Source organism: Geotrypetes seraphini, chromosome 2, assembly GCF_902459505.1.
Source record: "Geotrypetes seraphini chromosome 2, aGeoSer1.1, whole genome shotgun sequence".
Classification (NCBI taxonomy): domain Eukaryota; kingdom Metazoa; phylum Chordata; class Amphibia; order Gymnophiona; family Dermophiidae; genus Geotrypetes; species Geotrypetes seraphini.
In genome coordinates this window covers 176,217,702-176,230,818 of record NC_047085.1, presented here as the reverse complement: position 1 = coordinate 176,230,818, position 13,117 = coordinate 176,217,702, and the positions used below count along the sequence as shown (strand labels likewise).

Sequence of the window (13,117 nt, the reverse complement as noted above, 5' to 3'; positions counted from 1 at the left end):
GCATTTGTTATTTTGTTCTTGAATTATTCTGCTAAGAGGGTGGGTATTGTTTGTGGTCATGTAGGGTTTGGTGTTTGTTAGATCTTTTAATATTTAGAATAGTTTTTGGAATCTTGAGTTTCAGTGCCTATTAGGTTGGTGTAGTGTTTTTTTTCTCTTGTCCTTTAGTTGTAGTTTGTATTGTTTGTTCATTTTTTTCCAGCCGGTTTTCGTGTGATCTAGGTTAGTTTTTCTCCATTTTCTTTCTAGTCGTCTGCATTGGCTTTTGAGTAGGAGTAGTTCGCTGTCAAACCATTGGTCTGATCATCTGCTGGTTCTAGTTTTTGTTTGTAGTTGGGATAGTTCATCAAGGATGTTAGTGCTCAAATTGCTCCAGTGTGAAATGAAGTTCTTGTGGTCGCGATCAGCTCGGCGGTCCTTATTCAGAACTTATATCTGTTTTTACTTAGTCTAAGTCAAAACGTATAAGTTCCGACTGGGCTAACTCCCTAGACTTTTGGTTATACTTGCAGTATGACTAAGTCTAGGTCGGCCCACCTCCCACCCTTTCCCCTCCTCTAAAAATGCCTTTTTTTGCTCTAGGCGTTCAGAGGCAGGGTAAAGGCCTAAGCTGGTTTTAGATACATCTAAAACCAGCTTTGATTATCAGTACTTGGATGATCTGTCTTTTTGATCGTCCCAGTACCGATTTAGCCCATTTTTTGAACATTTTTTTTTTTTTTTATTATGAGCCCCATAGTATTCTATAAGCTATATTCTTAACTGGGAGGCATGTCCGTACCCTACCCATGCTTTACCCATGTGTATGCTCCTTTCCATTTGCATGCTATACCACTTATGTGGATCCTACAGAATAGCACTTATGGCGCTTTCATGAGTAAGAGCACCTTATTATACAATTACTCTCTTATTGACTAGAGTTTTGAAACCCAAAACCACCTTCCTCAGGTCTAGACAGTATAAACAACAGATAACATCAGAATATAAATATGAAACATAAAAGCATCCCAGTGATAGCCTCAAGGTGAAAGGTAGGGGTGGGGAGTGGGGCTGACAGAGCAGTAGAATTTTATGGTTTATAATGTGATAGGAACCTTGGATTTTTGTCAAGTTCTCTCTGACTAGTTTCAAAGTATCATGTCAGTATCAAAGTTTCATAGGTCTTAACATTCCTGATTATTTTTAAAAATTTGTCTTAGTATCCTGCCCAGGTCACTGATACAATACTCTAGTCATGGAAAATGTTCCCCACAGGGACACTACTTTGCTTTTCTTTCTGGTATCTGATCTTATGTCTGTATGAATTGATTTGTATCTTTAACATCTTGCTGAACAAAATCATAAGACCCTGGACATTATAAGAATATTGCTACTCAGTCTTTATTAAAGTTCTTTAACTATATGTATATTTCCTTTTTAGCATAGCAGACACTAAAGCCATCAAACACTCCTAGACAATAACAAATACAATTTGCAAAGCTATTTGAGCACTGTTGCCTATGGAGATTAAAAAATAGCTTGCTTGCTAGTATGATACCATCTTTTTAATAACACCTTTTTGCAGTGCTCAGGCTAAAACCAGTAAGTCACTTGGAGGCCGATTTACAAAAGTTCATTACACAATAAAATGCATGCTATTTATCGTGGGTATCATTAATTTTACTGGGGAATGCTCACTAATAGCATTCATTTTGGTGAAGTTAACAGCCTTATCAGCCAAGTGAGGTAACTGAGTGAATACAATTTTTCTCTGCTAAACAAAACAAGATAATCAAAATCATGCAAATACATGGATTTATACCACTTTTCAACATCATACTATCACACTCGGAAGCTTCTGGCCACAAGACTGTTGCTACACTGACTACAGCTCTATCAAGCTCAAATTATTTTCAACCAAGTAAATTCCAAGACTATTGATAATGCTACACTGAATTTCCACGTATCCAGTTTAGCTTATTTTCCTCTGTACAAAACAGATCCAATCAGTGTATTAGCGCCTTTCCAACAAGAGTTTAAAAAATTGCTATAAAAGTAATAAAGTAAGCCCTTGTATTACCTCTTCAAGAATACATTTCCATTCAATAAGAACTTACCTAAGGGTTGCTAACAAGCTCCATGTTAGTAATGTTAGGTCTGGTTGATGATGGTGATGATAAATAAAATGATGATGATGGTGGTGGTGGTGGTTTTTCTCTAATGGAGTTGTAATTTATACTGAATTGCACTAGATAAGTTTAACTTGTGGGATAATTCAATAGAATTGAAATATTTTTTTTATTTATATTTTACTAAAATATATCTAATTCTACATGAGTAAATAGGGCCCTTCATATGGGGAAAAGAGGTATGGTAGGTCTGGGAACAGGCCCAGGGTTGGTGGGCTAAGATATTTAAGGTATCCATAGTACCCAGAGACCAATATGGGGGAAATTTCTCTTTAAATATCAGCTTGCATGGCCACTGAGGAAAGATTCCCTCATTTTTTAAAGATAGATCATTGACAATGCTGTGAAAATATTTGTAAAGAACAAAAATAAAAGCCAGCATGTGCAAGCATGCTAATCAATGCAAGTGGGATGGTGCAGAGGCAGTGCTCATAGCACCTGGGAGAAGTAGGAAGGAACTTATGGTTATTATTAAGGATGGTAACCAGTGGCCAGATGTAAATCCCATAATACTGAAAGGAGCACTGATATATGGTTTCAAGACTGTGGCTGCAAAGAACAGACTAGGAACAGTGAGAGGGTGGGTCTCTTAAATGGGGGGGGGGGGGGAAATTCCAGGGTTGTAAATGAAGGCTCATAGTGCCAAAATCCAATTACAAGATCTGAGCTGGAAGAAAGTGGTGGAGGAACTTCCAGGCCAAAAAAATAACAGAAAAAAAATTTAAAAGTCTGGAGTCAAGGCAAGCTAAGCTTCTGTGAAGCTTCTAGAGAAAATTATACAAGTATACTGGAAAAGAAAGAAACAAAGGAAGGAAAGTAAAAGCTTACCTGTGGGTTTTCATATGCTTTTTGCAGTTTAGAGAGGTCTTGAATGTCTTCTGGCAATATGGACACATATAAGGTCGAAGATCATTATGGATACCCATATGACGTCTCAGGCTGCCACCCGTAGTAAATGCTCCATTACACACAAGACACTTGTATGCTCTTAGCCCAGTGTGTGTTCGGATATGGGCTTTCAGCACTCCTGAAGATACAAAGCCTCTTCCACACTGTGTGCATTTAAAAGGTTTTTCACCTGTGTGGGATCTTAAACAAATGTACAGTAAAATATCACAATAAGCATACTATAACAAATATAAAACAGGAGGGTAGAGACCATTTACTCATTTATCCCAAGCAAGTTTATTGGCCTTAGAGCAGTGGTTTTCAACCCTGTCTGGGGGACCCACAGCCAGTTGGGTTTTCAAGATATCCCTAATGAATATGCATAGGACATATTTGCATACCTATCTCCTCAATTATATGCAAATCTCTCTCTCTCGTGCATATTCATTAGGGATATCCTGAAAACCCAACTGGCTGGGGGTCCCCTAGGATAGGGTTGAGAACCACTGCTTTAGAGTCAACGAATTAGGTAAGAACTCAGTACAATTAAAGAAAGATTTATGCTTGGTAGCATTTACATTTATATAGCTGGATATAAATTATTTCTACAGGAAATCTAGACTGTAACTTGGTTAACAATATGAATAAAATTAATAAACCTATCTGAAATGGTGAATAAATAAATTGCTGAGTTGAAAGCTATGAAAGTCATCCTATGTGCTGGACACAATGGATTCAATTAAAGAAATGGTAAACATCTACAGTTCCATTACTTTTATTCATTTGCATTTTAAAATCTGACAGAAAAAAATTATAGCCACTGCTTAATGTGCAACATTTAATATGTGCAAACGTCCTCAGCTTGGCTTTGCTAGGGCCTACCTTAGGATTGTTGTAATTTAGTTCTAATGAGAGCTGTAAGGGTTAAGTTTTCATATATGAGAAAGGAATTAGGGTTAGGGATGGGAGGAATTGGGTGGAGTAGAAGTAATGCACACTACTGGAAAATGTTTTGCTAGAAAGATTAGTGTGTACTATTATAGTGACAATGATGCAAATAAAATAAATGCACATGCCAAGTACTAGCAGACAGCACATATCAATCAGAATTTTCTTGATTAGTTACACATTTTAATTACCTTGGGTTGTTCCTTGAATTTTCCCTGAGAGCAGTAACGCCACAAATACTACTTTCTAGAACACTATTCAATCAGTTAATAGTCAATATGCACTATTAGGGTTGTCCAGAAAAATGGGTTTCTTGCGGCCTGTCCTGCCAGGATTTCCCTCTGCCACATCATCAGTGACATGGCAGAAAAAAGGCCCCAGCAAGGCAGGCCATGAGGAGCCTGTTAAGAGCCTGCCGCTGCTGCTTTAGGATGCCTCGGAGATATGTCAGGTCTCACCAGAAGGGGGGTGGGAGTGTTGGTCACTGAATCGGTGAGTCCGATTTTCTCTGACAACAAATCAATTCACTGAAGTGAATGAGTGAATTGATTTGAATTGGTGAATCGGGCAGCATTAGTTTATGGATTAAAAATCCTCAAACAAAACTAATTCTGTTTTCAATCTAATTTAAGAAACTCACTGTTAATCCATTCATCAACTAATGAGATGTTATATTTCAATCTTTGAATGGTTTCATAGTAATTTTTAAGCACAATACTCAAAATAAATATACCGTATGCATAAGAAACCCTTTAAGTTTGATAGTGTCACTCTTAATGAACAAGGAACCCTGCATTAAAGCTTGAAATGAAGATGTAATAGAGTTTTGTCCTAGGCAAGCAGTACCGTATGTCTTTTGCTTAAAAATTCTGCAAACCAATTCAATTCATATCCAGTCATATCAGATTCACTGAGCTTCTGTTATAATAATTAAAAAATGACCTACTGTATTAACAGCTGCAGATAAATAAAAATCAAGCAACTAATTGTTGACCCTGTCTCTGATGACAATTGTGAGAAAAGAGGTGATCTGAAAGTTATTAGTGACTGCAAATTCAAGCAGTTTTGCTAACCAAAGGATACTGGCTACTGGTTTATAATTCTCTACAAAAGTTAAAGTTACCCAAGTGATTTTGGTATGGGAATCAGTACAATACCAGGTCTAGTGTTGGGATAAATTCCCTATTGTAGAGTTTTTTGGTTTTTTTTAACTATTTAGCTATAACAAAAGGCTCCTTTTACTAAGGTGCGCTAGCGTTTTTAGCGCACACAGGATATTACCACGTGCTACACTGCACGCTACACGGCTAGAACTAACGCCAGCTCAATTGTGGCGTTATCGTCTAGCGCAGTGGTTCCCAAACCTGTCCTGGGGAACCCCAGCCAGTCAGGTTTTCAAGAAATCCCTAATGAATATGCATGAGAGAGATTTGCATACCTGTCACTTCCATTATATGCAAATCTCCCTCATGCATATTCATTAGGGATATCTTGAAAACCTGACTGGCTAGGGGTCCCCCAGGACAGGTTTGGGAACCACTGGTCTAGCGCATGGGGCAATGTAATGTGCACTATTCCGTGCGTTAATGCCCTAACGCAGCTTCATAAAAGGAGCCCAAAATGTCTATTCAGACACACTTTAGCAAAAAAAGATGGACAAACATCTATACAGCAGGGTTTATTAGAAAGTTTACTGAAAATTATGGCAACCCATTTACATGATACTGGGTTAAACTTATTCCAAAGTCTTTCCCCAGGAATATTTTCTGCAATCCTGTTAACAATTCAGTAAATACCCTATCTGAAATATTCAAAGTAAACTGCTTGATCTTATTAACTTTAGATTGAAAGATGTTAGCTGATTCATCAGATGTGTGTTGTAGAGATTCTGGGATAGAGAGTACATTATCTAAACGGGTTAGAGGTGTAAATAAAAAGTGATTTAGAGGAACTATCAGAAGAACGTATCTTTTGATCAAAGTATTTTTTGTAGGGGCTCAGAGGGCCACCGCATGTTCCAGATCCCAGCACAGTGAAGGGGAAGGAAGGCTACATCATCTCCCCTCACTGCACCGGATCCTGCTCCCTTCCTGCTTCTTCGGCAGGAAGCCCCGCCTACTTTTAACTCCGGCTCTCTTCAGCCCTCTCTCAGCTCCATTAAGGGGCTCAGAGGGCCACCGTGTGTTTCAGAACCCAGCACAGTGAAGGGAAGGGAGCCAATCATCTCTCTCACTGCACCGAGACTCCAATTCAAACTTTCATCTTCGGGAAGCCCCGCCCCTTCTCCCCAGATCCTGCCTGTTTAACCTCAGCCCTTTAAAGGTCTCAGGGCTCCAGTGTTTGGGGTTTTTTCCCCACTTTAAAGCTTCAGCACAGTGACTTTTGCGGAAAGTGTCCCATCTCATAAAGCAAACTCAATCAGGAATCTGCTGCCAGTCATACCAACCCGCTGATTTTAGCTTCTAGTATCTGGATTTCCCCCTTAATCTTAGAGCTATCATGGCCAATGCCACAGGAAATATCTTAGCCTTACTGGTCCTCTACTTACTAGGTACAAGAAGTCTGATATCAAGAGCTTTAGCATTTGAATCAATTCAAACTCACTTTACATGGGACAGAATCACTAGGTTCAAAAAATCTTTTCGCCCCTCTCGCCACCTTCATGACTGCACGGAAACAGGTCCCTTTCCAATCCCTGTGGTTAACTCTTCCCAACGTCCTTTAAGACCAACGCACACAAGACAACGACTCCTAAAAAACCTACGACTCTCAGAGTCTTTGGCTCCTCTAGATCATTACAAGCTATCTGGAACTTACCTAAACATTCGTTCAGTCAGGAATAAGGCACAACTGGTCAAAGAATGGCTGGAAGAAACCCATCTGGATAGTCTACTTCTAACTGAAACATGGTTAATCTCTGATCAGAATATCATCATAGGTGATATACTACCTTCAGACTACAAAATTATCCCTTTATCAAGAATAAAAAAAAGAGGAGGTGGTTTAGCAATAATTCTCCAAGACCACTTAAAGTTCCAAGTGTTAGACTCCAAACTGACTGCTGACCTGGAAATTCTCACCTGTAAAATATCTAAAGAGGATTGCAAAGACAACTTGATCCATACAATATTTTACATTCCCCCCAACAAATGGCACCTAGCAAAAGAGGAATTCTACGAATTCCTCCTTGCAAACTCGGTAGCCAGTGCCTACAACTTTACACCTCGAACAGGCAGACAATTCCAATATAACTGACCTACTTTCCTTCCTTACATCATTAGGGTTCTCCAAACCATCCCCGACTAAAACCCACCAGAAAGGTCACCACTTAGATCTGATCACATACCTTTCTAATGCCCCAACGACCCCCAGTATAAGTCTCAAAGGTGAAACCTGATCCAATACTCCCTGGTCGGACCATCTCTTATGCAAATTTGAACTATGCTGGATTAAAAGACAACTTAAAATAAAACCAAGGAACAACTTCAAAGAGAAAACTATTTGCACAAGAGGACAGCTGAACCCGGTAGAATTTTGGACGCACTATAGCTTAATCTCCAACCCAGCTTTTGACCCTAACTTCATTTTAGGATGGAAAAACTTTAGTGATCAGGTCTTAAATGATATAGCCCCTCTGAAAAAATGTAAAAAAAAAAAAAAAGACAATGTTTATCCGACAACTGGTACAATACTGACTTAATGGTCTTAAAGCGAGAATTACGCAAATTGGAAAGAATATGGTGCAAAACAGGGAAAGATGAGGATAGACTTACTTGGCGACTAAAGGTTAAAGAATACAAAATAATGATCAAAGAAAAGCATAGCAAACATTACTCCCCAAAAATTAATTCTTCCACTTTAAATAGTCATGAACTCTTCAAAATAGTTAATTCTTTGTTTGATATTGAATTCCACAAGCGCTCCAATACAGACTCTCCACCCCCTGCGGTGATCTTAGCTGACTTTTTCGCTACAAAAATCCACAAATAGAGATCGTCTTTTGCAGGTTCAAGCATAGATTTACCTATCATGTTTCCTGCTTTAGACAAAGAAGGTAGAGCTGTTGATATGATCTGGAATCACTCTGAAAACCCAGACTGGAGCCACTTCCTCAAGCTTTACTCAAAATATGTAAAATACAATTGCCTATTGGACAACTGCTCACCGACTATTATGAAAACAGCTCCTATCTCCTTCAAGGCTGAACTTTTTAACAGGAACTTGGTCATATCCTCATGAGTCCTATTATCAAAAACCCAAAGGAGTCCGTTTCCTTGACGGCCAACTACAGATCCATTGCCAACATACCATTCTTTCTTAAACTAATGGAAGGTCTGGTTAACATCGACCTCACGGAACATTCTACACAATTCTCAATCTGGCTTCCGAACAAATTACAGCACTGAAACTGTTTTGGGCTCCATGACTGACTATCTTTTCCATTTGTTTTCCCGGGAAAAAAGTGCACTGGTACTGCAGTACTGAGCAGTGCCTTCGACCTTGTTGATCATGACCTCCTGCTTAGGTGCCTTGATTCCATCAGCATTTCCGGACAGGTACTAAATTGGTTCACGGGTTTCCTAAAAAAACGTACATACCAGGTCTACAGCGAAGGAACCTACTCTTAAGCTTGGTCCAATCCTTGCGGAATGCCACAGGGCTCCCCACTTTCCCCTTCATTTTTCAATATCTACATGGCGTCACTGGGAAATATGCTATCCAATTTAAAACTGAAATCGTACATATACGCAGATGATATAACAATTATTATTCCCATAACCTCATTGACCCAAGAGACAGAACAATTCATCTCATCCATCCTTACCAACATAGAACATTGGACTATGAACTCCAAACTAAAACTGAATCCCGAAAAAACCAAGATCTTCTTGGCAAGTCCCAATAACAAGATCGTGAGCACCTCCTTGAGACTAAATGGATCAGATTACCCAATTAATCCCACAACCAAAATCCTTGGCGTCACCCTGGACCGAAGCCTGACGTTTGAAGATCACACTAATGCTCAAGTCAAAAAATGCTTTCTCACTCAATGGAAACTTCGCACCATTAACAATACTTCGATTTCTTTTCCTTTCGACTACTGGTTCAATCCCTGATCTTAAGTACCTTAGACTACTGCAATATTATATACTTGGGATCTCTCAAGAAAACCATCAAACAACTGAGAGTCATCCAAAATGCTGCAGTCCGTCTTATTTATGGTCTCAAGAAATCAGACCATGTAAGCCCATATTACAAAAAACTACACTGGCTGCCTGTGGAAGCAAGGGTCATTTTTAAGTTTGCTTGCCTTTGCTTCAAAACCATGACAGGTTCATCCCCATCCTATCTGTCTCATCAATTCGAATTCCCAGGCACAATTAATACACGCAGTACCTACTTGTTCGCTTTTCCATCCCTAAAGGGCTGCACCTACAAGAGATACCTCGATAGAACACTATCATTCCAAGCAGGCAAATGGAGTAAATGTTTAACCAACTTCATCTCAAATGCACTTTCATACCAAACGTTTATTTTTTTTTTTTTTATTTATTTATTTATAGAATTTTATAATATTACCAAGCATATACATCTTGTACAGTAAAGTAGATCAAACGTTTAGAAAGTCAATAAAAACTTACCTCTTTGACAAATTTCTCTGACCCCACTTCAACCTGATGTACTTCCAAAACACTTCCAGATAAACCTGACTAAACTTAGCATGCCAATGTAATTTCAAAAGTTCTCTGTAAAATTGCTGTCTGTATAGTCTCTTCCCTTGTAAACCGCTTAGAACTGTTTGTGGTATGGCAGTATAAAAAAATAAAGTTATTATTATTATTAATGCTTCATTCATGACCAATTTATATTTTTTTATCAGTTTTTTCAAGTTTATAAGAGATTGGGAGTCTTTATATTTTTCCCAAGCCCTTTCTGATTTTCTATATTCCCTTCTAAGAATTCTTAAATCTTCAAACTACCATACAAAGGAAGCTTCTCTAGTTTCCTTTTCTTTTTTTAGTGGTGCCAAGTCATCTAATATCATAGAAACTGAATTATTCCAATTTTGATGCACTGATGTAGAACAACCAACCACTGAATCAAGTTATGATTTTACATTTTGCTAAAATAATCAATATGAACTTATTTTTACCCTTCTATTTGCTCCTATCTATTCACATTGGATCAGAATCTACATTCCATAAATCCTCCTGATTCTTACAGGTTCCAAAGGGGTATGTCCCTTTGACCATGACCCCTTAGCTCTGCATCTGTAACTACAAGCTATTGGGAAAGGAGTTTTATAGTCCTCTTCCAGCCTTTTCTGATGTCAGCGGTCACTGCTGCCAACAATCCTAATCCTTCAGAACTCCACAACAGCAGGGAGGCAACAAACACACTCACAATCTGGCACCCAGGGGCAAATTCTACAAATGGCATCCCAATTTTAGGTGGCCTACTGCTATCTAACCACCCAATTGGAACACACATTTAAAAAAAAAATCATCCCAGGCAGGCTGCTACATTGTAGATGCCTCCGTGAGCCTAGGGAGGCACGCAGGGCCACCTAAGCTTGGGTGTGGTTTTGTCCGAAAGTGGCCTTAGGCGAGCTTAGGCAGCCCTACGTGCCTCCGTATGCCCGCGATAGTTGCTTGAAATGTATCTCAAACAGACACAGTTGCTGAGCTTATCGCAGCAAGAAATCTCCCTGCCGTGATGTTTAGTGGATGTGGCAACCTGTCCACCCCCCCCCCCCTCATGAAGACTACCAGCAGGAGTGATGCCCAATCCCTCCTACTAGAACCCCACCCCATTCCTGTAAAGATTGCTGGCAGGAGTGATGCCCAATCTCTCCTGCTAAACCCCCCCCAATCCCCACAAAAATCGCTGGCACGAGGGATGCCCATTTCTTCCTACTGGACAACCCCCTCCCACAAAGATCACCAGCAGGAGGGACGCCCATGACCTACTGCCGGAACATCCCCCCCAAAGATCATCAGCAAGAGGGATGCCCAGTCCCTCCTGCCGGAACCCCCCCATTCTGAAAAGTAGCCTACCTGGACTCCCCTCCCCATGGAAGTGGCCTAATGGATCTGGCCAATTGGAATCTTAGGCCACTCTCAGTGCATCCCAGAATGCATTGCGAGAGAGGCCTAAGATTCTGGTTGGCCCAGATAGGCCTAAGATTCTGGTTGGCCCAGGTGCCTAAGGCCCCTCCTATGGGAGGGGCCATAAACACCTGGGCCAATCAGAGCATTAGGCCCTTCCCTGGTGCATCCCACGATGCACCGGGAAGGAGAAGGCCTGCCATTTAGTGAAGGTGGGCCAGCTAGCTGGAGGCACGAAGGATGCCTCCATCTTTCCATCATTAAGGTAGGGGGGTTCCGGGGTGGGGTCCAGATGGGCTACTTTTCGGGGTGGGGGTTATATCAGGAGGGACTGGGCATCCATCCTGCTGACGATCTTTGTGGGTGCAGGATTTCCAGCAGGAAGGATTGGGAATCCCTCCTGCCGATGATTTTTGGCAAGGGGTAGGGGGGTTCTGGCAGGAGGAACTGGGCATCCATCCTGCCGGCGATCTTTGCGGGGATAGGGGAGCGGTTCTGATAGGAAAGACTAGACATTCCTCCTGCCAACGATATTTGTGTGTTGGGGGGGTGTCCAGCAAGTGGGACTGGGCATCCCTCCTGCTGGTGATCTTCGCAGGGATATGGGGGCAGTTCCAGCAGGAGGGATTGGGCATCTCTCGTGCTGGCAATCTTTGTGCGAGGGGGGGATGTCACAGCAGGAGGGACTGGGCATCCCTCCTGCCAGTAGTCTTCATAAAGGGGGGGACAGTTTGCCGTGGCCGCTAAACTGATCGTGGCAGGGAGACTCCCTTACTATTATACAGGGAAAAATGCTTGAGTACCTGAATAAATTCATGTAAACCGTTCTGAACTCCCCTCGGAGAACGGTATAGAAAAATTGAATAAATAAAAATAAAAAATAAAATTATCAGCTTGGCGGCAACGCGATTGCCTATCTGGTGTCTGTGATATGGATGCAGGTTAGAGAATCGTAGTGTTAGGCATGCTTAGGTGTCTGTCCGTGAGGACAGGCGTGATTCTACATAGGACGCCCATGTGCAATTCTCAAAAGCTGCTTAGGCCCCCAGTGTCCCACATTGTTCTCTCTTCTTGAACAGCAGATCTAATGTCATTCACATAACTATGTTTAGTGGTAGAGTTGCTGCCTCAGCATCCTGAGTTTGTGAGATTCAATTTCAGCACTTCTTGTGACCCTGGGCAAGTCACATAATCCTCCATTGCCCCGGGTACAAAATAAGTATATATATATAAACCACTTTGAATGTATAACTACAAAAAGGCAGTATACAAGCCCTATTCCCTTTCTCTTTATCAGGTAAATCCGGTAAATATCTTTAACTTGTCTCTGGGACACTGAATATCAGTATCACCATTTCTTGAATTATTAAATTTATCCATACCATGAATAGTAAATGTTTTTGAATTTCAGTGGCATAAAAGAGTTTTTTATAACAGGACGCCTAGGTAAAATGAGTTGGAAGGTGCCTATTTTTATGATATTTTATACAAACATATAGAAGATTAAATGCAGCATTTCAGAAAGGATGTCCAACTCGGAATGTGGACGACCCAGTCAATACATCCATCTCATGAGAGATTGACATTCATCGCTGGAAATGTCCAACTTATAAACAGGGCAAAATGAGGTGCCTGGATGACTGTGTGGTAAGTTAGATCCATTTCACAGAAAGGGTGGTAGATGCGTGGAATAGTCTCCCGATAGAGGTGGTGGAGACAAAAACTGTGTCTGAATTCAAGAAAGCATGGGACAGGCAAGTGGGATCTCTTGGAAAAAGGAATACATAATGGATGCTGTGGATGGGCATACTGGATGAGCCATTTGGCTTTTATCTGACATCATGTTGCTATATCTATATTATTAAATGGCCATACAAACATCCATTTGGAAGAATAGCATAATGGTTAAAGCAGCCAGTTGAAAGCTAGACCAGAGGTTGCTGATTCAAGTCTCACTGCAAGTGTTTTTTTATATGCGAGTACTCCAGGGACAGAAAAGTACTT

General features: G+C 40.6%; 1 protein-coding gene across 2 annotated transcripts in view; it reads right to left on the bottom strand.

Annotated features, from left to right (window-relative positions):
* Positions 1-13,117, bottom strand: part of ZNF236 (zinc finger protein 236) — a 348,597-nt gene that overhangs the window by 119,839 nt on the left and 215,641 nt on the right. For both annotated transcript variants that reach the window (XM_033934375.1, XM_033934376.1), the window contains exon 14: positions 2,997-3,257. In XM_033934375.1, the coding sequence (XP_033790266.1) occupies positions 2,997-3,257 (261 nt within the window). The remainder of the gene's footprint in view (positions 1-2,996; positions 3,258-13,117) is intronic.